This window comes from Lissotriton helveticus, chromosome 5_1 (genome assembly GCF_964261635.1).
Source record: "Lissotriton helveticus chromosome 5_1, aLisHel1.1, whole genome shotgun sequence".
NCBI classification, from domain to species: domain Eukaryota; kingdom Metazoa; phylum Chordata; class Amphibia; order Caudata; family Salamandridae; genus Lissotriton; species Lissotriton helveticus.
In genome coordinates, this window is record NC_136065.1 from 2,122,129,272 (window position 1) to 2,122,156,224 (window position 26,953).

A 26,953-nucleotide genomic window follows, 5' to 3' on the forward strand; every position below is an offset into this window, starting at 1 on the left:
GGGAGGAGCAAGGGGATGAAGTCTTTTACAGCATTTGCAGGTAGAGGGTCTGTGAGGTGATTAGAGGGCTTCAGGGTGCAGAGCAGTTTGTGTATTGTTTCTTCCGAGTAGTTATCGAAGTACAGCCAAGATGCCATGTTTTTGGGTTGAGTGTAAGCCATTCTGGTGTGGTTGGGGAATCGGCTTACATCCATGATGAGGTCATTTCTTATGTTGTCAGTCTTTAGCTTAAAGTAAGCAGAGAAGTCTTCACAGTGTGGGGTGTCGCTTGTTGTGCTATTTGATTGTAAGGGTTGTGCCTTTGTTTGGGTCTTGATTAGTTCGAACAGTTTTCTTGGCCTGTTTTTTGCTTGGTCCAACTGGCGGCTGAAGAAGTCCAACTTTGTGCGCTTTATTTTCCTGAAGTAGGCATTTCTCTTGTTTTTAAGCCTTTTGAGGTGCAATGCTGAAGGGTACGCTCTCCAGGTGCGCTCTGCCATTCGCATCGAACGCCTGTCGTCATTGAGTCTGTCGTCATACCAGGGGTTAGAAGTTTTGGTGGAGACTCTCTTCAGTTGCAGTGGGGCGACTTCATTGACTAATGTATTCATAGATTCGAGGTAGTGGTCAGTCAGTGATTGGACATCCGAGGCACCTGAAGGGGAATGGAGGAGACTGCCGATGTGGGGAGGCAGGGTAGTGGGGTTAAGATTCTTCATGTCCCTTTTCCATGTTTTGCATTTGATTGGTTGAGCCGAGTTAGGTTTAACTTTTTCATTGATAAAGAAGGTGATAATGTGGTGATCTGACCAGTCGCAGGGTAGGATCGTCTCCAGTTGTGTAGAGTTCTCTTTGGCAATGATGAGATCAAGTATCGAGCCTTTGTCGTGTGTTGGTCTATCGCATATTTGGGTAAGGTCAAGCGCATTAAGGAAAGTTTTGAGACTATTCACCACTGTGTCTTTCTGATCGTTCCAGTGGAGATTGAAGTCACCCAGGTAGACTTGGGTGGTCTGCCGACCGGCATTGGAAGTGATCATGTCCATGAGTTGTTGGGTGAATATGAGATTGTCACCAGGCGGGTGATAAATGAGATGTAAAGCACAAACTTGTTTGCCCTCGCTGGTGATGTCGAGGCAGAGGAGTTCACAGGAGGAGAGGGAGGGGGAGGTGACTTTAGTAACGGAGAGGTTGCTCCTAAAAATGCATGCAATTCCCCCGCCCGTCTTGTCTGAAGACCTGTCTAGCCTAATGATGTGATAGTTGGGGGGGACTAGTATGTCCATAATCGGGGTAGAGGCTTCAGTGAGCCAAGTTTCTGTTAGAATGGCTAGGTCCAGATCCCTAGCTGAGACGAGATCAGCGATGTCGGAGGCGTGTCTCTGGGCCGATCTGCAGTTAAGTAGGATGCATTTGAGTTTGGGAGAGAGAAGGGTGGTCGAGCTTTCTAGAGTGAGGGGAACTTTTCTGAGGTTGTTAGGGACGGACCCTCTGTTGTTGAGTGTTGGGAGCCTCAGAGGGTTTGTAAGAATTGTGGGTATGGGGATGTGTGTGCTGGATATGTGTTTTACCGGACCTGGGCCATAAGAGCGTAGGAGAGAGCATAGGTCGCGGTCCGACAATGGGTTGAGGACACGGCGGGGGCGGTGGGAGTTGTTGCGAACGGGGATAGTCGGCCAGCGCGTATGTCGTTGGAGGCTAGGGTATGTAGGGCGGGTGCGTCCTTTGTAGGGTAGTGGGATGATGGGAGGTGGACTGGGCTGTGCTGAGAGAAGGTCTTTGATTGCGTGGACATCTTTTTTGATTTGTAGAATATCCTCTTTGACTTGTTGGAGGGTGGGTAAAGTCAGGTCAGGAGGTGCATTGGGGATGGCGTAGGTGGTGAGAGCCATTGGTGAATGGTTGTGTAGTGAGTTGGAAAGTGGGCAGGGTATCGAAGGGGGGGATATACTAGCGTTGTTGGAATGTTCTGCGGTGCAAATGGGTGGGATGGCATTCAAAGAGTGGGCGTGTTTGTGGGCGGGGGGTGTGGGTGAAGTAGGCGGTGAAGGCGGTGGGTGGGAGGCATAGGTAGTGCCGTCAGTGGGAGACGGTGCCGGTGAGTGGAAGAGTGAGTGAAGGCTGAAGACAGTGGGGGAGACCGGAGGGTAGTGAGGGCTGAGAATAGGGGGTGGGAGAGAGGGGATGCTAAGGTAGGGGAGGTGGTATGTTTTGTGTGTTTTGTTGGGAGGGTGTGAGTGTCGTGGGCGGGAGTGGGGAGGGAGCTGGGGGGGGGGGAGAGGTGTCCGCCATGGGGGGTATGGGAGGGGGGGTGGATAAACTCCAAAAGGTGATGTTATCAGATGGTGGCGTGTTGTGTAACATCAATTTGTCGAACTTCATTGAGCTAACTGGAGGTTTAGATCATTCCCAGTCCGGATTTAGGCCTAACTATAGCATTGAATCAGCGCTCCTCTTGGTGACTGATAATATCAGAATGTACCTGGATAAAGGGAATTCTATGATTCTGGTGCTATTGGACCTGTCCGCAGCGTTCGACACGATTTTCCATGATATCTTGCTCAGCCGTCTTGAAGAGGTGGGGCTCGGGGGCTCGGCACTGTCTTGGATGAGTTGCTTTCTATCTGGCCGTACGCAGAGCGTTAATATTGGCTCATTCCGCTCTGCACCTGTGGAGCTGACCAAGGGGGGGCCGCAGGGCTCCTGTTTGAGCCCCACACTTTTCAACATTTATGTGGCCCCCCTTGCTAGTCTTAGGAGGTCATACGGTTTCATCCCTGTGTCGTATGCTGACGACACACAGCTTCTCTTCCCATTTAGGACATTAACCATGGCGGTTAAACAGTCCTTTTCCGACGGTATGAGGGCTGTATCACAATGGTTGGCATCGAATTTCCTGCAGTGTAATGTAGGGAAAACGGAGGTGATGCTTTTTGGGGACGCCGGACTGGTGGCCATTAGATCTGGGCCCCGTCCCCATCCCCAAGCAGGTGGTGAAAAACCTGGGTATTCGTTTGGATCAAGGTTTAACCCTAAAAGAGCAAGTTAATCAAACAGCTGGCTCCTGTTTCCATGTTATTGGATTACTCCGAAGAGTGTTTCCACTACTTCCGGACTCTACCAGGAAAACCCTTGTACAAGCTCTAGTGCTTAGTCGCCTGGATTTTTGCAATGGGCTACTGATCTCAGCGAATGAGAGCTTACTTAGCAAACCTCAGGTGGTTCAGAACACTGCTGCGAGGTTAGTCTTAAATGCACCACCCATATCATCATCGTGCCCCCTTTTGGAAAAGCTCCATTAGCTGCCCATCCGCCAACGGATTAAATTCAAAACTTACTGTGTTATTCATAAGGCTCTGCAAAATCTGGGCCCCACGTATCTGGCGGAGAAGTTTGTTCCTTACGTTCCAGCATTCTCTTCGCTCCAGCAATCAATCCCTTCTTCAGGTTCCCCCCATCAGAAGGGCAAGATTGGGAGGAAAGGCTCTTTCCTACCTTGGCCCCTGCCTTTGGAATAAACGCCCTGCCACCCTCAGGTTGTGTACGTATCACTTCACTTTTAGGAAACTGTTAAAAACCTTCGTGTTTCAGACTCAGTAACTCTCTAGGACCTCAGGACCTTCTACTCCTCTTCTGTTGATCGAGCGCAGAGATACTTTCAGTTGTGGAACCGAAGGTATAGTTCTCTGTCTGAAGGCAGAGCCTCAGACATCTGAGCGATAGTCCTGCTGGCTTCACGTGCCATGGACATTGTGTAATAGCAAAGACAGTTGTCCCAGGGGACTGCGAGATGTGCTTAACTGGAGGGACAGACTTACAGTGTAGGGAACAAGTGGACTCTGGAGGACTGCCTGAAACAGGGAGAGTGCTTGTGAGACAGCTGTATTCCGAGACAGGATTCTGTTGTCCAAGACATTAGCGGGTGAGATCGGTGTATTCTGGGCACCTGTTGTTGTGCCTGTGCCCTGAGCCTGTGAGACCTGCGTATTCTGAGGCACCAGTTGTGCTGCCTGTGACCTGAGACCCTTGTATTCTGAGGCACCAGTTGTGCTGCCTGTGACCTGAGACTGTGAGACCCTTGTATTCTGAGGCACCAGTTGTGGTGTTTATGCCCTGAGCCTGTGAGACCCGTGTATTCTGAGGCACCAGTTGTGCTGCCTGTGCCCTGGCCTGTGAGACCCGTGTATTCTGAGGCACCAGTTGTGCTGCCTGTGACCTGAGACTGTGAGACCCTTGTATTCTGAGGCACCAGTTGTGGTGTTTATGCCCTGAGCCTGTGAGACCCGTGTATTCTGAGGCACCAGTTGTGGTGCCTATGCCCTGAGCCTGCGAGACCCGAGTATTCTGAGGCACCAGTTGTGGTGCCTATGCCCTGGGCCTGTGAGACCCGTGTATTCTGAGTGACGAGTTGTGCTGCCTGTACCCTGAGCCTGTGAAACCCCTGTATTCTGAGGGATGATTCTGCAGTCTATGCCGCAAGCCTTATGAGATCAGTGTATTCTGAGGCACCAGTTGTGCTGCCTGTGCCCTGAGCCTGTGAGACCCCTGTATTCTCTGGGTATACGTCACCAGTTGTGCTGCCTGTGAGACCCCTGTATTGTGAGGTTTGAGTTTTTTTAAGTCAGTCTGTCAACCAAAGATGGAAAGATGGATTCTGGACTGGTTAAGTTGGTTCAGATTGAAAAAGTGCCCTATCGCCTAGAAGACCAATTATTTATTTATTTTATTTATTTATAAAATTTTATATAGCGCGAACAAGATCCCAAGAGATATCAGAGCGCTTCACAATAAAGATGATCAGGGATTTGCAGGCGTCAAATACAAATCAACGAGACAGTTACAAGGGTGCATAAGAGCAAACACAGTGGCTAAGAATAGCGGACCTGGGAGGGAAAGAAAAGATTAAATAAAAAAAAAAATATTGAATCAGTACAAGACATGAAGGTGTAAGTCCAGTATCTTATAGCAGATGATCCAAACCAATTAAGGTACGAACTTGCTCATAAAGAATCTTTTTACTTCCAGTTTGAAAGCAACCGCGGAGGTGAGTCTTCGAACTTCAGGAGGGAGAGAGTTCCAGATCCTCGGGGCAGAGCCGGAGAAAGCTCTTTCACAATTCTCTTTTTGCAAAAGATCTGCGGTTTCAGGAGGAAGGAGTTAGCACTTCTTGAGGGTCTGCCACCTCCAGATAATTCTAGGTTTTGGACAAGATACTTGGGGGTTTGGAAATGGAGAGCTTTGTGGGACCGGCAGGCAATCTTTAGCTGAATTCTTGCTTCAAAAGGCAGCCAATTTAGAGATTTTAAGACTGGGGAAATATGCACATTTCTTTTTGTGCCCGTGGTCAGTCTGGCCACCGCATTCAAAACAGCCCTAAGTGGGGCCAAGGTATATTTAGGGAGGCCACAGAGCGTAGCACTGCCATAGTCTGGCCTTGGCAAATATTATAAATCTGTAATGGAATTTGGAAAGATGTTTGGGATCTGAACGATTCCAAAGTTAATGGTCAACTGAAGCCGCATCTTTGCAAAATGTTACTAACTTGGGGCCTCATTCGGAGTTTCCTCCATCACAAACCCTGTCTGCCAAACCCTCGGTCTGCCCTCCTCCTTTAGAGATGGGTGGAACTTAAGTATTCTGTTGACGGAGCCCTTGTTAGCTCCGTCGTTGGAGTCATTCCTCCGAGAGCCCGAAGGGGTAGGGGCCGTCGGAGGAAGGGCGGTACACCGTCTGCCCTAGTTACAGTAGACAACGTCAAGCCTTTTTATTTACTGTCCATCACCACCAGGAAAACCCTCAAATATCTTAATATGCACCATTGTGCCAACTGGCATCATTATGTGGCATTCGTGGTAGAAATTTACAGTGAATGCACAGGAACAACTGAACGCGAATGGCTGCTGCTCACAGTGATTTTTGTTTTAGCACACAATGATGGATTTGCATTTTGCATATTCATATGTCATTTTTTTATTTTTTTTTATTTTACAGAGTTTCATATAGCGTGAATTTGACCCGAATCGGGTATCGGAGCGCTTTACATAGCACCAGTTGCATTACATGAGGACACATTAATTTTTGTGAGGCACGGGGAGATTAAGTCATTTGCCCAGAATCACAGGATGTTCAGCGTCGTTGCCGAGACTCAAAGCCAGTTCCTCAGATTCGAGGTCGACCACCCTAGCAGTTTGGCCAACTCGTCTCCCCAACATTTTTTATAATCACGCAAAAGTAAATTACGCACATTTTGCTCACCCTTACTTTTAAGCTGTGGCGCTCAGTATGAAGAAAGTCAGCCCCCCTCTAGTGCCCCCCGCCCCCAGGTTATAGCGCCTCAGCTCCTATAGCTAACGCATAGGGCACAGCCCATATCCACATACCCTCAGTCGGGCGAGCACTCACCCCCTGCCCCCTGGCAGACCGTGCCCTCAGTATCACCCACTCACCCCCCAGACCTACTCTCTCAATTAGTACTCACAGTTTGAGGACAGGCGATCGCTTCCCCATCATCATCTTCACAAAGTCCCGGTAGGAGATGGTGTCGCAGGTCCCCCCGGTCACCTCCGAGATCATCTTCTTCACCTCCAGGTGGGTCTTGGGGACCCCCAGCTTCTCCATCATCATCTTCAGAGCCATCATGTCTGTGACAGAGGGTAGAAGGAGGGTGAGAGTGAGCGAGAGTGGACATCGGACACCACCCCAAGGGGGTGAGAGTGAGTGACAGTGGACATCTCCCCTCTCCCCGGGAGCAGGACACCCCCCAAGGGTGTGAGAGTGAGCGAGTGTGGGCATCTCCCCTGTCCCCGGGAGCAGGAAAACCACCCCAAGGGCGGGAGAGTGAGCGAGAGTGGGCATCCCTCCTGTCCCCGGGAGCAGGGCACCATCCCAAGGGTGTGAGAGTGAGCGAGACTGGACATCTCCCCTGTCCCCGGGAGCAGGACACCACCCCAAGGGGGTGAGAGTGAGCGAGAGTGGACATCTCCCCTGTCCCCGGGAGCAGGACACCACCCCAAGGGGGTGAGAGTGAGCGAGAGTGGGCATCTCCCCTGTCCCCGGGAGCAGGAAAACCACCCCAAGGGCGGGAGAGTGAGCGAGAGTGGGCATCCCTCCTGTCCCCGGGATTAGGGCACCATCCCAAGGGTGTGAGAGTGAGCGAGACTGGACATCTCCCCTGTCCCAGGGAGCAGGACACCACCCCAAGGGGGTGAGAGTGAGTGAGAGTGGACATCTCCCCTGTCCCCGGGAGCAGGACACCACCCCAAGGGGGTGAGAGTGAGCGAGAGTGGGCATCTCCCCTGTCCCCGGGAGCAGGAAAACCACCCCAAGGGCGGGAGAGTGAGCGAGAGTGGGCATCCCTCCTGTCCCCGGGATTAGGGCACCATCCCAAGGGTGTGAGAGTGAGCGAGACTGGACATCTCCCCTGTCCCAGGGAGCAGGACACCACCCCAAGGGGGTGAGAGTGAGTGAGAGTGGACATCTCCCCTGTCCCCGGGAACAGGACACCACCCCGGACTCAAGCAACTGGTCAACACCCCCACCCACTACGCCGGCCACACGCTTGATCCCGTCTTCTCTTCCAGCAAGTACATCACCTTCAGCCACGCCACCGGACTCCACTGGACCGACCACAGCTGCGTCCACTTCAGCTTCAAAAGAACCACGACCCACCACCACCCGCAACAGGTACCTCACAGGAATTGGAGCAAGATCACCGCAGACCAGCTCACCACCTCCCTCAGCCAGAGCCCACCCGCCAACACAACGGACCCCAACGAAGCAGCCCGCAACTTCACACAGTGGCTGACCGCCTGCGCCGACGACCTCGCGCCACTAAAGAACCCTCCCAGCAGACCCAGAAGCAAGAAGGCATCCTGGTTCACCGACGACCTCAAGGACTCCAAGAAGACCTGCCGCACCCTCGAGAAAGCCTGGCTCCTCGACCGGACCACCGACAACATGACCCCCCTCAAACACGCTACCCGCAAGCACCACCAGCTCATCCGCACCACCAAGAAGAAATCCCTGAAGGAACGACTGGACAACAACGCCCACGACAGCAAAGAGCTCTTCACTATCGTCAAGGAGTTCTCCAACCCCAGCACCGGCACCAACGACATCACTCCGTCACAAGACCTCTGCGACTCCCTCGCCTCGTTCTTCCACCGCAAGATCGCCGACATCCACAACAGCTTCGGCGCCCCACCCACGCACCCAACCGTCGAACCAACGCCCCCCACCGCCACCCTTTGCATCTGGACCACAGTGACCACCGAAGACACAGCCCGCACGATGAACACCATCCACTCCGGATCACCGACCGACCCCTGCCCACACCACGTCTTCAACAAGGCCGACTCCACCATCGCACCCCAACTCCGGAACATCATCAACGCCTCCTTCAACACTGCCACCTTCCCGGAGAGCTGGAAGCACGCCGAGATCAGCGCCCTCCTGAAGAAACCTACAGCGGACCCCACCGATCTCAAAAACTTCCGCCCCATCTCGCTCCTCCCTTTTCCTGCTAAAGTCATCGAGAAGATCGTCAACAGACAGCTGACCGCCTTCCTCGAGACGAACGGATCCCTCGACCCCTCGCAGTCCGGCTTCAGAGCCAACCACAGCACCGAGACCGCCCTCATTGCAGCCACCGACGACATCTGGACCCTGCTCGACAAGGGGGAAACAGTGGCTCTCATCCTCCTGGACCTCTCCGCTGCGTTCGACACGGTCTGCCACCGCACCCTAGTCCAGCGCCTCAGCAACATCGGTATCCAAGAGAAGGCACTGGAGTGGATCATCTCGTTCCTCGCCAGAAGAACACAAAGAGTCCGCCTCCCCCCGTTTCGCTCCGAGGCCACCGAAGTCATCTGCGGCGTCCCGCAAGGATCTTCACTCAGCCCCACCCTCTTCAACATCTACATGAAACCTCTCGCAGCCATCGCACGCCAGCACAACCTCAACATCATCTCTTACGCCGACGACACCCAGCTGATCCTCTCCCTCACCAGAGACCCCGACACTGCCAGAACCTGCCTACACGAAGGGATGAAAGACGTCGCCGAGTGGATGAAGGACAGCCGCCTGAAACTGAACTCGGACAAGACGGAAGTCCTCATCCTGGGATCTTCGCCCTCCGCCTGGGACGACTCCTGGTGGCCCCCAGCCCTGGGCACCGCACCCAAGCCAACCGACCACGCACGCAACCTGGGCTTCATCCTGGACCCCTCCCTCTCGATGACCAGACAAGTCAACGCCGTCTCCTCATCGTGCTTCAACACCCTGCGTATGCTTCGCAAGATCTTCCGCTGGATCCCGACCGAGACCAGGAAGACTGTCACCCAGGCACTCGTCACCAGCCGACTGGACTACGGAAACGCCCTCTACGCCGGAACCACAGCCAAGCTACAGAAAAGACTCCAGCGCACCCAGAACGCCTCCGCCCGACTCATCCTGGATATCCCCTGACGCAGCCACATCTCCAGCCACCTGAGGAACCTGCACTGGCTCCCCGTCGACAAGAGGATCACGTTCCGGCTCCTCACCCACGCACACAAGTCTCTCCACGACCTGGGCCCCAAGTACCTCAACGACCGCCTGACCTTCTACACGCCCACCCGCCAGCTACGGTCCACCAGCCTCGCCCTCGCAGCCGTACCACGCATCCGAAGAGCCACCGCCGGAGGAAGATCCTTCTCTTACCTGGCTGCCAAGACTTGGAACTCCCTCCCCATCCACCTTCGGCTGACCCAGGACCATCTCGCCTTCAGGAAACAACTCAAGACCTGGCTGTTCGAGCAGTAGCATACCCCTCCCCCAAGCGCCTTGAGACCCTCCCGGGTGAGTAGTGCGCTATACAAATGGCATGATTGATTGATTGATTGATTGACCCCAAGGGGGTGAGTCCCCAAGAGCAGGACACCGCCCCAAGGGCGTGAGAGTGAGCCAGAGTGGACACCTCCCCTGTCCCCGAGAGCAGGACACCACCCCAAGGGCGTGAGAGTGAGCGAGAGTGGACATCTCCCCTGTCCCCAGGAGCAGGACACCACCGCAAGGGGGTGAGAGTGAGCGAGAGTGGACACCTCCCCTGTCCCCGAGAGCAGGACACCACCCCAAGGGCGTGGGAGTGAGTGAGAGTGGACATCTCCCCGGTCCCCGGGAGCAGGACACCACCCCAAGGGTGTGAGAGTGAGTGAGAGTGGATATCTCCCCTGTCCCCGGGGGCAGGACACCACCCCAAGGGTGTGAGAGTGAGTGACAGTGCACCCCCCACCACCACAGAGAGCAGGTGAGTGTATGCAACAGTGCACCCCCGAAATGATGAGTGGTGACAGTGCACCCCAGGGAGGCAGAGGCGTGTGGGCAAGAGTTCACTGTCCCCCAGGGGCAGGTGAGTGTGAGCGACAGTGCACCCCCCTAGTGGCAGATGAGAGTGAGCGGCAGTGCACCCCTTGGGGCAGGTAAGTGTGAGCGACAGTGCAATCTTCAGGGTGTTGAGTGAGTGACAGTGAACCCCACGGGTAGTCAGGTGAGTTACAGTGCACTTCATAGGGAGTGGGGTGAGTGACAGTTCAGTCCTGATCAGAGAGACCTAGAATGACTGGTGCAGGTGAGGCGAGAGGTGTGCGGATAGAGTGATGGCAGCATACCCCTCGAGTGAGTGACAATCCACCCCCTTGGAAAGATGGTGAGAGGGAGTGACAGTGACCACGTCTGTGGAGGGGAGAAAGAGTTATGTTATGTTATGTTAAAAGGGTGCTTCTATAGCGCACGGCTACTCCGAGGAGTGTCCCGGCGCTGTTGGAGCTTCACAAGTCGAGGAAAAGAGCAGAAGAAAAACAGGCAGTGTAGGTCCAGAGAAAAGACCAGAGATGAAAGAGATTTATTGCTGAAACAACCAGGTTTTCAAGTCCTTCCTGAATGTCAGGAGATGGGAACAGGACCTGAGCGCAAGAGGAAGATCGTTCCACAGTTGGGGCGCCAGATGTTTAAAGGCGCGGCCGCCGATGCGAGCTCGATGAATCCTAGGGGTGACTGCCCTAAGAGTGGGGAGGAAAGAGAAAGTGCACCCTTCCAGGGAAGACAAAGCAGGGGCTGGTGAGAGTGAGCGATCGCCCAATGGTTGAATGAAATGGGGGAGGGTGACCTAATGACAATGCACCCCTCTGGGGGAGGTCCGAGTGAGCGACAAAGCAACAGCTCATCCTTAGGAGGAGTGACTGGTTAAAGGAGTGATGATGACCCGCTCAGCCCTCTAGTAGATGTTCCATGTGACGGGAAACAACCTTTACAACGCAGTCATTACATCACACTACCTTTACAATGCAGTCATCACAACGCAACATCCTTTACATCGCATGTCATTACAACGCAGCCATTACATCGCATATCACTACAACGCATGTTATTACAACGCATGTCATTACAACGCATGTCATTTCAACGCAATATACGGTAAGTAATGGGGAATACTCATTTTTACCAGGGAGTCCGAGCCTTTCTGTGCATTTACTGATTGGTTCACAAGCCCCAGCAGGAGCATAAGATGGGCCCTCTGAGGCTGAGCTTGAGGGAACACCCCTCACACAAGAGAGAAGCAGAGGACGGAGAAGGAAGGGGCGGTGGATTCTGAAACTAGAATCTATGTTCCTTGCGGTGTGAATGGGGACACTGAGTAGACTCCCAGATCCTCAAAATCCTGGTATCCGAGGACAGTTATTTAACTCCAGATGCATAAAGAGAAGTAGATGTGCCACGTGTCCACTTTCACAATGTTCAAATACCCCCCCCCCCCCTCCACCCAGTGTCACTGCCCTGAGAGGCAAGCACACTCACCTATCTCACCCTGGTCGTTCAGGTCAAAGTCGATGTATTTTTCTGGAAAGCAAAAGGAAAAAAACGGTTAGGTTGTCCGAGGGAGGTCTGGAGGGCGACACTGGACTCACATGTGTCATACATTAGAGAAACCTAAAACTAGACGCCATAAAACTGCCATTGCCCTCTTAGTAATCTAGTGGCCTCTTAAAGCACTAAAGTGAGATATATATTTGCATCTGACACCGGTGAGGAGCATGAGCGGCTGGCATGGGTAGTAATGTGAGAAGCTGGCATGGACTGCAATGTGAGACGCTGGCACGGGTAGCAGTGTGAGGAGCAGGCACGGGTAGTAATGAGAGAAGGTGCCACGAGTAGCAATGTGAGCCGCTGGCACTGATATTAGGGTGAAGAGCTGACAAGGATGGGCAGTTTGAGGTGGAGTGGTATAAGCTACCACCCTGGAGTGGTGCTAGAAGATGCCACTTGCGTAGTGTGCGCTGACCTGGCAGTGGTTGGCATTGCTAAGAGCTAGCATTACAGGCAGAGTGAGGAGCCGTTGTGGAGTGAGAAGTTGGTACAGGTAGACACGAAGAATCTGTCACTGGTGTGCCATGCTCGGCTGTTGGGCAGTGTAAGGAGCTGGCACTGGTGGGCAGCATAAGGAGCTGGCACAGGTGGGCAGCATAAGGAGCTGGCACAGGTGGGCAGCATAAGGAGCTGGCACCAGTGGGCAGCATAAGGAGCTGGCACAGGTGGGCAGCATAAGGAGCTGGCACAGGTGGGCAGCATAAGGAGCTTGCAACGGTGGGCAGCATAAGGAGCTGGCACCGGTGGGCAGCATAAGGAGCTGGCACAGGTGGGCAGCATAAGGAGCTGGCACAGGTGGGCAGCATAAGGAGCTGGCACCAGTGGGAAGCGTAAGGAGCTGGCACCGGTGGGAAGCGTAAGGAGCTGGCACCAGTGGGAAGCGTAAGGAGCTGGCACCGGTGGGCAGCATAAGGAGCTGGCACCGGTGGGCTGCATGAGCTGGCACAGGTGGGCAGCATAAGGAGCTGGCACAGGTGGGCAGCATAAGGAGCTTGCAACGGTGGGCAGCATAAGGAGCTGGCACCGGTGGGCAGCATAAGGAGATGGCACCGGTGGGCAGCATAAGGAGCTGGCATAGGTGGGCAGCATAAGGAGCTGGCACAGGTGGGCAGCATAAGGAGCTGGCACCAGTGGGTAGCGTGAGGAGCTGGTACCGGAGGGCAGCTTAATGAGCTGACACCGGTGGGCAGCATAAGGAGATGGCACCGGTGAGCAGCATAAGGAGCTGGCACTGGCGGGCAGCATAAGGAGCTGGCACCGGTGGGAAGCGTAAGGAGCTGGTACCGGAGGGCAGCATATGGAGCTGGCACCAGTGGGAAGCGTAAGGAGCTGGCACCAGCGGGAAGCGTAAGGAGCTGGCACCGGTGGGCAGCATAAGGAGCTGGCACCGGTGGGCTGCATGAGCTGGCACAGGTGGGCAGCATAAGGAGCTGGCACAGGTGTGCAGCATAAGGAGCTTGCAACGGTGGGCAGCATAAGGAGCTGGCATCGGTGGGCAGCATAAGGAGATGGCACCGGTGGGCAGCATAAGGAGCTGGCACAGGTGGGCAGCATAAGGAGCTGGCACCAGTGGGTAGCGTGAGGAGCTGGTACCGGAGGGCAGCTTAATGAGCTGACACCGGTGGGCAGCATAAGGAGATGGCACCGGTGAGCAGCATAAGGAGCTGGCACTGGCGGGCAGCATAAGGAGCTGGCACCCGTGGGCAGCGTAAGGAGATGGCACCGGTGGGCAGCGTAAGGAGATGGCACCGGTGAGCAGCATAAGGAGCTGGCACTAGCGGGCAGCGTAAGGAGATGGCACCGGTGGGAAGCGTAAGGAGCTGGCACCGGTGGGCAGCATAAGGAGCTGGAACCGGCGGGCAGCATAAGGAGCTGGCACCGGCGGGCAGCATAAGGAGCTGGCACCGGTGGGCAGCATAAGGAGCTGGCACCGGCGGGCAGCATAAGGAGCTGGCACCGGTGGGCAGCATAAGGAGCTGGCACCGGCGGGCAGCATAAGGAGCTGGCACCGGTGGGCAGCATGAGGAGCTGGCACCGGTGGGCAGCATAAGGAGCTGGCACCGGCGGGCAGCATAAGGAGCTGGCACCGGTGGGCAGCATGAGGAGCTGGCACCGGTGGGCAGCATAAGGAGCTGCCACCGGCGGGCAGCATAAGGAGCTGGCACCGGTGGGCAGCATGAGGAGCTGGCACCCGTGGGCAGTGTAAGGAGCTGGAACTGGTGGGCAGCGTTAGGAGCTGGAACTGGCGGGCAGCGCTGTTTCAGACTCCAGTGCTCTCGGTTCGGCCCATTTTGCCAGCACCGAACTTACACCAGGAATCCATCCAAGCGCCTAAGGGCCGTCCACTGGTCTGCGGGCGCTATATTTGACCCCTGACTGCGCCCGGCAGACGCCGCCACTTTCCGTTCACCCGGTCTGCAGTGCAAGGATGCCCCCTCCGAGTGCACGTGCCATCGGAATGAGTGATTTTACTCTGGTGCCCGGCCCCAAGACAAATGCCCCCTTGAGCAGCCGGGAGCCGCCGCGCGCTGTCAGCGGTTTTCCGTGCGTCGGGGGCGGGTGGGGGGTGGGGGCTTCTGGGGCCGGAGTGGGCATACAATGCCCGCACTGTTTTCAGCTGGGGGGAGGAGGTGGAGGGGGCTGTAAGGGGGGGGGCGTGGGCGGGTCTGAGACCACGGTAGGGGTCTCTCCGGACACTGCTTAACTTCCCACCACCAGTGAAGTTTGCAGAGTGCCCGGGGTTCAACGAAGGCACCGTGAGTGGGCACGGCGCCCGGGGGGCAGGCGGGGACCCCGGACTCCCTACAAAAGCTGATGCCTGCCATGGAGGGCTGGCGTTGGCACCGGGACCCACCAATGCCAGGGACACAAAGGGGCGAGCAGGGGAAGTTGTCCTGAACCTCGTGCCTGCCAAGGGTGGCGGGTGGAGGAACCAGGCCTTGCCAGCGTCTGGGGCACATGGAAAGGGACAGGGGGTGCCCTGGACCCCCGCCTGTCTGCCACGGCTGGCATAGGGGCCAGGCCTCGCCCACGTCTGAACCTCAAAGGGCAGCTGGTAGAGGAAGCCGCCCTGGAATACCAATGACTCCAACCCTCCAACAGGGAGCTAGCGCAGGGCACTGCCTCACCAGCATCCGCTGGGCACAGGAGGTTACCAGCCCAGGGGAGGGGGCAGCAGACGCTCCTTCCACGGGTGACCTGGCATGGGCACGGGCTTGGGAACCACAGACTAGGCCGTGACGAGGTATTTTCCCCCCTTTAAGGGCTTTTCAGACCTTACTTGCACCAGGGGTGTGTTTGGGGGCAAAGCCTGCCAGTCTGTACAGCAGCGTCACACGCGGTCTGGAGTGCCAACCGACCAGCTTTTCACAGTAGGAGGTGGCACGTGGGTGCCACAGAACCGCACGCGGAGAGCCTTGGGGCGAAATGGACGTGTGGAGCGTGGTCAGAGGGGCAAATGAAAGAAAGGTCTGTGTGCTGCGCCGGGCACGGAGGGCCTGGCATGGTCAGAGGGGCACTGCCCCTCTGACCATACCATGCCCTCCGTGCCCGGCGCAGCACACAGATCTGCCGCAGATCAAAGAAAGGTCTGTGTGCTACGCCGGGCACGGAGGGCAGTTTGATGCACGCAGAGGAGCAAGGGGGGCGTGATTGGCACAGCCCTGGGTCTGGGGTGACCCAGCTGCAGTGATCAGTGGATCAAAGCTGTAAGGATCGATATTGTTATGAAGAATTATCCTTCTCCAAACCCACTGTGAAGAATCCTCAAAAACTAACATTTCATCAAAGATTAGGCGGGTTCCAAGATCAAAGAGTCAGGCATGAACCCCCTTTTGAAAAAAATAAAAATGTTCACCCACCCTTGTTAATCCAACCCCAAATCCGTAATCTCCCTAACCCAAACGCCAAACCAGCCCAACACTTTCATCTTGATACCACTACTGACCCTCACCCATACGCTGACCCCAAACTCAAAGTAGAAACAACCTTAAAATGCTAAAAAATAAACCAAAACCAATACCTACCCCTAACCCCAGTCCTAATCTTAAACTAAGACGAAAGTTTACTCATCCCGGACCCTAACCACCGCTCCATCTACAATACTACCCGTAATCTGAAACCAACCTCTAATTCTAACCCTAAACTCAAACCTAATACTATCCTAAACTTTACTCCAACTCCTTAAACTAACACTATCCTAAAAACTACTCTATCCCCAGCCCTAAACCAAATCTTAAACCTAAATCTAACACTATCTCTAAACACTACTCCAAGCCCAATAATAACCCCAATCTGAAACCAGCCTCTAATGCTAACCCCAATCTGAAACCAGCCTCTAATGCTAACCCCAATCTGAAACCAGCCTCTAATGCTAACCTCAAACTGAAACCAGCCTCTAATGTTAACCCCAATCTGAAACCAGCCTCTAAAGCTAACCCCAATCTGAAACCAGCCTCTAATGCTAACCCTAATCTTAAACCAGCCTCTAATGCTAACCCTAATCTGAAACCAGCCTCTAATGCTAACCCTAATCTGAAACCAGCCACTAATGCTAACCCTAATCTGAAACCAGCCTCTAATGCTAACCCTAATCTGAAACCAGCCTCTAATGCTAACCCTAATCTGAAACCAGCCACTAATGCTAACCCTAATCTGAAACCAGCCTCTAATGCTAACCCCAATCTGAAACCAGTCTCTAAGGCTAACCCCAATCTGAAACCAGTCTCTAATGCTAACCCCAATCTGAAACCAGTCTCTAATGCTAACCCTAATCTGAAACCAGCCTCTAATGCTAACCCTAATCTGAAACCAGCCTCTAATGCTAACCCCAATCTGAAACCAGCCTCTAATGCTAACCCCAATCTGAAACCAGCCTCTAATTCTAACCCAAAACCAAGCCTACGTTTACAACACAGACCTTAGACTAACACTACTTCATCCCCATTCCTAAACCTAATCTTAGACCTAACACTAAAACTAACACCAGCCCAATCTCTAACCACTACTCTATCCACAATTCTAAGCCTAATCTAAACCAACTGAACTCTAGTGGTAAACCTTGTGCAATATCTATCCCTAGCCCCTACTGTATGTCCAACCCTAACCCAAAACCATCTCCTAATCCTAGCCTCAACCCTAATCTTAACCCTAAAAGTAACACCATCCCGATATCTAACCAGTATTCCATCCACAATCCTAGCCCTAATCTAAAACGAACTGGACTCTAATCTTAAACCCAGCGCTAAAATGATCCCTAGCCACTACAGTATGTCCAACCCTAAACCAACTCCTAATCCCTAACCCTAATCTTAAACCTAAAACTAACACCATCCCCATCCTAAAAACTACTCCACCCTCAATCCTAATCCTAAACCTGAAACCCAGAGTATTCCGGATACTCCTAGTCTTACTTCGGAAGGACGCCAGCTTCTCCTCCAGGTCCTCTTCGTCGTTGTATTTTTCATCATTAAGAAACTCCTAGAGGTAAAAAAAAGAAAAAAATCAGATGACGTCACCAATAGAACCTATGAGAAGCGCTGACCACTCCCAGGCCCATGCAAGGCAATATCCTGTAGGAGAGTACAGACCACTCGACAAAGCAGCGCCCCCACGTCCCCTCCCCCCAGACCCCAAGCACCCCAGGCCGGGCCAGTTTCACGACAGAGCACCCGTGCTGAGGTCACGTCACGATAACACCCGGCCCAGCAGACACTAGGAGCAGCATCACAGCAGCATTCACCAGGGTCGGACTGGCCTCCAGGGTAAGCAGGCAGTGGCAACACCAGTGATGAAGTCACACTTCAGCCAATACGGTCATTTCAAATTCCTTTATTCTTCTTTGCATAACAACACAGGACAACAGCCAACGCGTTTCGTTCTCTTTATCAGAACTTCATCAGGGCAAAAAAGTTTATTTGATAGACCACGTTCTATTTGATGAATCAGGGCGATAGTAAGCCAAATTAGACGGACAACGTGGAATCCGGTTTCTAAAAAACGTCAGCACACTGTTACAGCTAGATTCTGTTTACTGCGCCCTGACGTGGATCCACTGAAACAAAGACTACGATCAGAATTCCACTGGATTAAAAAACTTAATTCGACACATCCTTTTGGGATGAATGACCGTGTTGAACATTCATGTTTTCTTTAAATGACCAGCAGCATTGTTGTTTCTGACCTATTCAGTCCGTCTATTTTGTAATATGTCTCATTTGCTCCATTTTTCATATGTTATTATCATGTTTTTTGATATTATTGTTTACGTTCGATACCCTCTTCCCTATGAAGCATTCACACTCATATCACGTGATCAGAGTCTTCTGACTACACACGTCTCTCTATACTCTACTCCTATTGGGTTCTCTTTGTTCCATTCTCGTATTGGTGGTTTTGCCGATCACATGACCCCGTGTTAAATACTCCTTACACTTTCCACTACACACCGAGGTTCACCGAGACTCGTTCAAGGTTGACGGTTACTGCCGCTATTCCGTAAGTTTTTGTGATATTGACGACTGGGACTGTTTGGTACACACTAGTAACTTGTAAAGAGCACTGGGTTACTTACTATATCCATCTGAAGTTATACATCTGTTTATTTTGCACCGCCGTTTCTCCATTTAATTCACGAATCGACCTTTCCACCTTTCAGACACCGCTATACACTCTTTCTGCATCCCGGTTCTCCATTTTTTCACGTTTTCGTTCACCATTTCACCTAGACTTTATGACATTTGTGGCAGCATCTAATTCTTGGTCCTGTCTTATCCCTTGTTCACAGACCCCTGACGAAGGGTCGAGGTTTATGACCCGAAATGCATTGGGTGATGATAAATGCAAGCTAACTGTTAAAATGGCGACATAAGGAGCACATTATGTTTGCAAGGAAACGAATATGAAATAATCGTATGTACCAATGAATGAAGAATTGGTCGTAAAAAACAAACAAATAAAGAAAAACCTGTGAAGAAGCATTATTGTTTCGTGTATAACTGAGTGCGTTAACTCGAGGATCGTTGATTCTATCCCCACCACAACACCAGTGATGAAGTCACACTTCAGCCAATACGGTCATTTCAAATTCCTTTATTCTTCTTTGCATAACAACACAGGACAACAGCCAACGCGTTTCGTTCTCTTTATCAGAACTTCATCAGGGCAAAAAAGTTTATTTGATAGACCACGTTCTATTTGATGAATCAGGGCGATAGTAAGCCAAATTAGACGGACAACGTGGAATCCGGTTTCTAAAAAACGTCAGCACACTGTTACAGCTAGATTCTGTTTACTGCGATAGGATATGAAAACCTGGACTGTGTGTATCCAGTTTTCATGGGGACCAATGATAGTTCCGTTTATGTGTAAAGCGGAACTGGGTTAACCCGTTGATCGCGGCGGAAATTCTGCTGCGGTGTGGGTGATTTATGACTGGGCGTGGTTCGGACGGCCCCCGGCCGTCCTCCGCACATGCCCACCGTGACGTCGGACACGCAAAGGGTTAAAGCTGAGTTCTATTTCAAGTGGTGGATCACTCTGAGTTAACCGGAACAATTCTATTTGGTAATACGGACCAAATATGCCCAATATCCAGGGATTTCGAAGAGAGATCCGCTCAAATGAAGATGTTCTTGCGTTTATCGGTCATCCGAATAAGACGCCCATCCTTCAATGTAAAAGAGGTTATGGTAAACCGCAATCGTTGGATTCGAAAGGGTCTGACAATTTACGGGATGTGTACACCCAAAACCCACGGGGCCTATTTATGAAAAGTGACGTATCGCTGCATGAAAACAGCGATGCGTCACTTTTCACTGCGCCCTCCTTGCAACACCAATGATGCGTCATATTTACAGTATGACGCATCATTGCGCAAGGAGTTACAGATACGTCAGTATTTCTGACGTATCTGTATGGCGCAAAAGTGACGCATTGCTGGAGTGTGTCACCAAAGTGACGCAACTCCAGCAATGTGTCCTTTCACATGGGGCAAGCCCCATGTGAAAGGGCCTGCGTCAGTCTTACGCCTGCTGTGAGGCAGGCATAAGAAATTGACACATTTGTGTCCTAGAAGTGACGCAATGACATCACATAGATTTCACTGCGTCACTTCTACGACTCTTTCTTGGGTCAATACGCCCCCCCTTGCATACATTATACCTGGCGCAGGTATAATGTGGCGCAGGGGTTTAGAAAGTGACGCATCTACCTAGATGCGTCACTTTGTAAATATGGCGCAACAAGGTGCATTTTTTACGCCACTGGGTGGCGTAAAAGTGACGCACAGCCTCATACGGTGGCCCACGGTACGGGTAAGCAGCAACCAGTGCCCGGTGTGCTCTTATTGTAGCCGCTTCTGGGCCACCATTGTGGCCAGCTGGGCCGGTTTTTACTGTTGGTTTCCCTAATATTAAACAAACATTGGCTGCGGCAAGCTCCACCCGTGCAATCTCCCATTGCTTACAAAACACTTACACAGAACGTCTTACAATTAACACCCGGGCCTGATTGTAAATGGGGCCACAGACACTTTTTTGGGGGGGTATGATTCGCTAACGAGGGCCGCTTTCATTCTGGTGCTCAGGCCTATTTTGTGTGCCAGCCCAACCCTGCTATTTACATACTTTCTTCACCCAGCATGCACCTGTGCAGACACCACTTCCGGTTCAAAAACCGAAGCCCCCCATAACATTTGGAAACCATTGCTGGAGGTGGGGGGTTCAAATCTGGAAGACAGGAGGCTGGCTTGGGGTTCAGGGAGACTCGTCCTCTCTGTACTGAGGACGAGCCCCCCCCACCCCCCCACTACCCCTCTCAACACCCCCCACCCCCCCCCCCACCCCCAGGTGCCAGGTGATATGTCACCCTCTGTAAAGTCTAGACTGTTCGATACATTCGGGTTTACAGCGGCAGTGTAGCATGAAGGGCAGGGACTCCCGGCAAGAAATGAAAATGACCCCAGCTGTTGGTTAGGCAGTCAAATAAGGCATCAATAGATAGTCAGGGAGCCCCTTAGGGCCCCGGTGCTACTGCACCCGCCGCACCTCTGATATCCAGGCCTCTTTGCAGGGCCTCTGCCTGGGAAGCGTGGGCCCTCTCGCTGCCGACGAGCAGCAGGTTGGAGCCTGCGTTTCTTTCTGCAGGTGAAGGTGTGTGTGGGGGGGAGGGCGGGGGGTGGGGGGTGCAGGACGCTGTGCACTCCACAGGCTGCCAGCGGAGCCGGGACAGCTCAGCCTCCCTCCCCCTCTAACAACAAGTGCCCAGGTGCTTCCGAGGAGACCCGCCCGGGGTCTCCCGGGACGGCCCCCAGCCCTCCTCCCCGGCCCCCTCCGCCTCGGAGACGGCCTCTCTTTGCCATATATGGCCCCTGGCAGCGGCCCCGGCCTGTGGCATCCCCGGCACGCGGGGAATGGGCCCCTCCACCCCCAGTGGAAGGGATGCTGCTGCAGATGCGAGATACGGGGGTCACGTGCAGGGTGAAGCAGCAGAGGGGGGGCTGGGGAAGCAGCGGGGTGCTGGGGCGTAACCAGGGGTGCTGGGGCGTAACACAGGGCCCTGCATCCACTGCGGCGCAGGGGCCCCAACCTTCCGGTGGGCCCCCAACCCTTGAAGAAGACAGGGCCCCATTCAGCCCAAGCCAATGAATGTCTGTGTGAGGAGGGCGGCATGGGCTGAAGGGGGTGTGGGGGGGCGGGGAGTGGGCCAGGAGTCGGGTGAAGAAAGGGTACTGGTGTGCTTAGGAGGAAGGCACCGGCTGCTGGCATCATTATCAGCACCTGGGACGATGGAAAGAGGGCTGGGGAGGGGGGGCAGGAGAAGTAGGGGATGGCAGGGCACACAATCACGTGTTTGTTAAGCGCTACCACGCACCCGTGAGGGTCTCGAGGCGCTGGGGGAGGAGGGTATCGCAGGTTCCAGTCCATCAAGGAGGGGGTCTGTCGAAGAGCCAGGTTTTGAGGTTTCTTGCGAAGATGGGGAGCGATGTTGTCTGCCTGAGGTGGAGAGAGAGGGCGTTCCAGGCTCTGGCCGCGAGGAAGGAGAAGGAGCGGCCGCCCCATCTGGTCTTTCTGGTGCGGGGGACCACGGCGTAGGAGAGCTACGCTGATCATAGGGTCCTTTGGGGTGCGTGGAAGTTGAGTTGGCTGTTCAGGTATGCTGGTCCGGTGTCGTGGAGGGCCTTGTGAGTGTGGGTGAGAATCGAAGGTGACTCTAGCTTCGACGGGGAGCCAGTGGAGTGTGCGCAGATGCTCGTAGATGTAGTAGTGTCTTGGCAGGTTGAGCACCAGTCTTGCGGCGGCGTTCTGGATGTTCTGTAGCTTGCGTGTGAGGCTTTTGTTTATTCCGCCGTAGAGTGCATTGCCATAGTCGAGTCTGCTGGTGACCAGGGCGAGAGTGACAGTCTTTCTGGGTTCGAGGGAGAACAATTTGAAGGTCTTACGTAGGGGGCGGAGGGTGTGGAAGCAGGAGGACGAGACGGAGTAGATCTGGCGGTCCATTTTGAGTTCGGAGTCCAGGATGATTCCAAGGTTGCGAGCGTGGTCCATGGGGGTGGGCGGACTTCTGAGGCGGGAGGGAGCACCAGGTGTCGTTCCAGGCCCCCCCCCCCCCCCCCCCCCAGCGCCTTGAGACCCTACGGGTATGTAGCGCGCTCTATAAGTGCCACTGATTGATTGATTGATTGATTGGTGTTTATTTGAAGGCAGCTGTTTTTCATCCATTTGGCGAAGGTTTCCATGCCTTCTTGAAAATTGTGTTTGGCGATGTTGGGTTTGTTGGATAGGGAGAGGATGAGCTGGGTGTCGTCTGCGTATGACACAATGTTGAGTCCGTAGGTTCTGACGATGGGGGCGAACGGAGCCATGTAGACATTGAAGAGCGTAGGGCTGAGGGAAGGACCCCTGGGGGACTCCGCAGGTTGTTGGTGTAGGGTCCGAGAGGAAAGAGGGGAGTCTGATCGACTGCGTTCTGCCTGAGAGGAAGGAGCGGATCCAGTCGAGGGCCTTGTCTTGAATCCCTGCGTCGTGGAGTCTGTGTATTAGGGTGCAGTGAGAGACTGTGCCAAACGCTGCTGAGAGGTCGAGGAGGATGAGGGCTGCTGTTTCTCCTTTGTTCAGTAGGGTGCGGATGTTGTTTGTTGCAGCGAGGAGGGCGGTTTCCGTGCTGTGTTTTTTTCTGAAGCCGGATTGGGAGGAGGCGAGGATGTGCTCTTCGATGAATGGGGCAAGTTGGCTGTTGATGGCTTTCACTGGGAAGGGGAGCAGGGAGATGGGTCTGTTGTTTTTGAGGTTGGTGGGGTCCGCTGAGGGTTTCTTGAGGAGGGGGTTGATCTCTGCGTGTTTCCAGTTGTCGGGAAACGATGTGGTTGCCAGGGAGCAGTTGATGGTGTGGCAGAGCATGAGTGCGATGGTATCGGCGGCTCTGTTGAAAATGTGGTGAGGCAGGGGTCCATGGGGGCCCGGAGTGGATTGAGTTCATCTTCTTCAGAGTGTCTTCGGTGCTGAGGGCTGTCCAGTTCTCGATCGTTGGCTTCATGGTGTCGGGGGTGTTTGGTGAGGGTTCAGTGTGTTGGTTGTCTCCATCGAAGTTGTCGTAGATGCTCTTGATTTTGTGGTGGAAAAAGTTGCTCAGTTTGTCGCAGAGGTCTTGTGAGGGTGGGATGTTGGTGGACTCGCAGGAAGGTTGGGCGAACTCCTCGATGATGTTGAAGAGTTCTTTGCTGTTGTGTGCGTGGGTGAAGAGTCTGTCTTAGATCGCTTTTTTCCTCGTTTTTCTGATGAGTTGGTGGTGGACTTTGGTGGAGGCTCTGAAGTTGTTGTGGGCTTCTGTGGATTTAGTGTTCCTCCAGTCCTTTTCGAGGCGGAGGCAGGTGCATCTGGACTCTTGAAGTTTGGTGATAGACCATCTAGCTTTCTTGGCGTGGGTGTTGTTGTTTTTCTTGAGGGGGGCTAAGGTGTTGGCGCTGTCGGTGATCCATCTGTGCAGGTTTCGGGCTGCGGCGTAGGGGTTGTAGTTTTCAGCGACACTAGGGGTGGAGTTGCTGAGTGGTGAGGTTAGCTGGTCGTCAGTAATTCTGGTCCAATTTCTTAGTGGAAGCAGGTGCTGGTGTCTGTGGATGATGGGTGTTCTGAAGGTGAAGTGGACGCATCGATGGTCAGTCCATGGGAGTTTGGTGGTGTGGCTGAAGGTGATGGAGGCTCCTGTTGTGAAGAGGGGGTCGAGGGTGTGTCTTGCTGAGTGTGTGGGTTTGGTCATGATCTGGCGGAGTCCAATGTTGTGGTGGTTGTCCAGGAGGGATGTGTTGCTGGGGTCCAGTAGGTTGTCGAGTTGGAAGTTGAGGACTTCCAGCAGGATGTAGTCGGTGGATGCGATGGCATGCGGGTAGATGATGTCCGTGATGGATTCGACAAAAAGTCTGTGGGGTCCAGGGAGTCGGTAGATGAGGGTTCCTTGGAGGGTGGTGGTGGGGCTGGCCAGTATCTTGAAGTGAAGGTGTTCCATCAGGTCTGTGGACTCGTCCGGGAGTGTGCTCAGGCGGAGGGTGGTTTTAAGGACGATGGCGATTCTTCCTTCCGGGAGGTTGGGGCGGTCCTTCCTGGAGATCTTGTATCCTTGGGGGATGGCGACGTCCGGTCCAGAGGAGGTGTTGATGCATGTTTCGGTGAGGAACGCTAAGTCTGGGGTGGTGCTGTTGAGGAGGGCCCAGATTTCGGTGGCATGTTTGTGGAGTCATCTGACGTTAAGGAGGATGCATTGCAGGGTCTTTGGTTCGGGCGTGTTCTTGCCGTTGGGTTGTGCTGGGTCCGTGATCCTGGTGGTGCTGTAAGTTTGATGGCAGCGGTGACAGCTGAAGGGTCCGTGGGTGTTGGCCGACAAAGCTAGCTTGCAGTTGTTGTTGGAGCCTGGGTTGAGTGTGTGGAGTGCCACTGGGTCGTAGCATTGGCGGAGCGGAGGTCCAGGGTACCTGGCGTTGGTCACGATCACGGTCGGGTCGCGGACGGGCGCAGACGGGCTTGCCTTTGGCGCAGCAGCGGCGTGGCCGTGCAGTGGCCGCCATTAAGTAGGGGTCGGGGAGGGCTGGAGAGGGGAGAGGAGCTGGATTGGGCGGGTCACGCTGGTCGTGCTGGGGGGCCAGCAGCGGCGGGGGAAAAAACGGAGGAAAAAGGCAGAGAAAAAGATCAAAAAGAGAGGGAAAAGTGCCAATAAGGCTGCAAGAGTGCACGCAGAGTGGGGGAAAAAACGGAGGAAAAAGGCAGAGAAAAAGATCAAAAAGAGAGGGAAAAGTGCCAATAAGGCTGCAAGAGTGCACGCAGAGTGGGGGAAAGACACAGAGACACAGAAGAGACTGCAATGGGGAGATTGAGATGAGGGTGAAAAATGAGTAAAAAAGGAGGAGAAACACAGAAGGAGGGTGAATGGGGAGATAGAAACGAGGGGAAAAAGGAGTGAAAAAGGAGAGAAAAAGAAGAGCGAGAGAAAGGAGACAGAGGTCCACTGAACCAACAGGGAAGAGGCGCAGGTAAAACCTGCGGGTGGAGGAGGGCCTCGAAAACAAACACTCAAGAGTGCAGGGGCTCGGAGGAAGGCCTCACTTAATGGTGGAGGTGCGAGGGAGGGAAAGCAATTTCACTGACAATGAGTCAGTGGTCTTGCACAAGGGATGGCAATGCATACATGAGATGGGACGGCACACCAGGGATGGCAGGGCACACATTCTATGATGGCAGGGCACACATGGGATGATGGCAGGGCACACACGGGATGGCAGGTCACACATGGGATGATGGCAGGGCACACATGGGACGATGGCAGGGCACACATGGGACGATAGCAGGGCACACAAGGGATGGCAGGACACACATGGGACGATGGCAGGGCACACATGGGATGATGGCAGGGCACACAAGACATGGCAGGGCACACATTCAATGATGGCAGGGCAGACATGGGATGATGGCAGGGCACACAAGACATGGCAGGGCACACATTCAATGATGGCAGGGCAGACATGGGATTATGGCAGGGCACACAAGACATGGCAGGGCACACATTCAATGATGGCAGGGCAGACATGGGATTATGGCAGGGCACACAAGGGATGGCAGGGCACACATGGGATGATGGCAGGGCACACAAGGGATGACAGGGCACACATGGGACGATGGCAGGGCACACCTGGGACGATGGCAGGGCACACACACAATGATGGCAGGGCACCCATGGGATGATGGCAGGGCACACAAGGGATGGCAGGGCACACATACAATGATGGCAGGGCACCCATGGGATGATGGCAGGGCACACAAGGGATGGCAGGGCACACATGGGCCGATGGCAGGGCACACAAGGGATGGCAGGGCACACATGGGACAATGGCAGGGCACACAAGGCATGGCAAGGCACACATGGGACGATGGCAGGGCACACATTCAATGATGGCAGGGCACACATGGGCCGATGGCAGGGCACACAAGGGATGGCAGGGCACACATGGGACAATGGCAGGGCACACAAGGCATGGCAAGGCACACATGGGACGATGGCAGGGCACACATTCAATGATGGCAGGGCACACATGGGATGATGGCAGGGCACACAAGGGATGGCAGGGCACACATGGGACGATGGCAGGGCACACAAGGGATGGCAGGGCACACATGGGACAATGGCAGGGCACACATGTATTGGCTGGGCCTGCCAAAAGAGATTTTTGGAAACTGGTTAAAAATAAAGAATTTTGTATAAACTACCAAGGTTTGGAGACTGATTATCAACAATAGAAAATACTTTACCCAGGAAATCATGGATCAAAAGTGATTTCAGCCATGAACAATAAAAGCCTGGATATTTGATGAGAACTAGAGATAAAATGTTGCACTCCTATTGAGAAACATTTAGGTGCTAGATTGACTTTTGTGGGCAGTCGGAACCCTAGGAGTGGGCACAATATATTGAGAATATTTTGGGATTTTGACCGGTGCAGTCTAAAGATCACCAGGGCTAAGTTTTGGAAACAGCGCTGCAATAGAATACTGTGGTAAAGCTGTGAAGGCAGAGGTGGAGACGTGAAACAAGG

At 53.7% G+C, this 26,953-nt stretch overlaps 1 protein-coding gene across 1 annotated transcript in view; it reads right to left on the reverse strand.

Annotated features, from left to right (window-relative positions):
- Positions 1-26,953, reverse strand: part of AIF1L (allograft inflammatory factor 1 like) — a 118,810-nt gene that overhangs the window by 48,915 nt on the left and 42,942 nt on the right. Inside the window, exons 3-5 of the mRNA XM_078646207.1 lie at positions 17,292-17,358; positions 11,812-11,853; positions 6,458-6,620 (exon numbers count right to left, since the gene is read on the reverse strand). Of these exons, the coding sequence (XP_078502333.1) occupies positions 6,458-6,620; positions 11,812-11,853; positions 17,292-17,358 (272 nt within the window). The remainder of the gene's footprint in view (positions 1-6,457; positions 6,621-11,811; positions 11,854-17,291; positions 17,359-26,953) is intronic.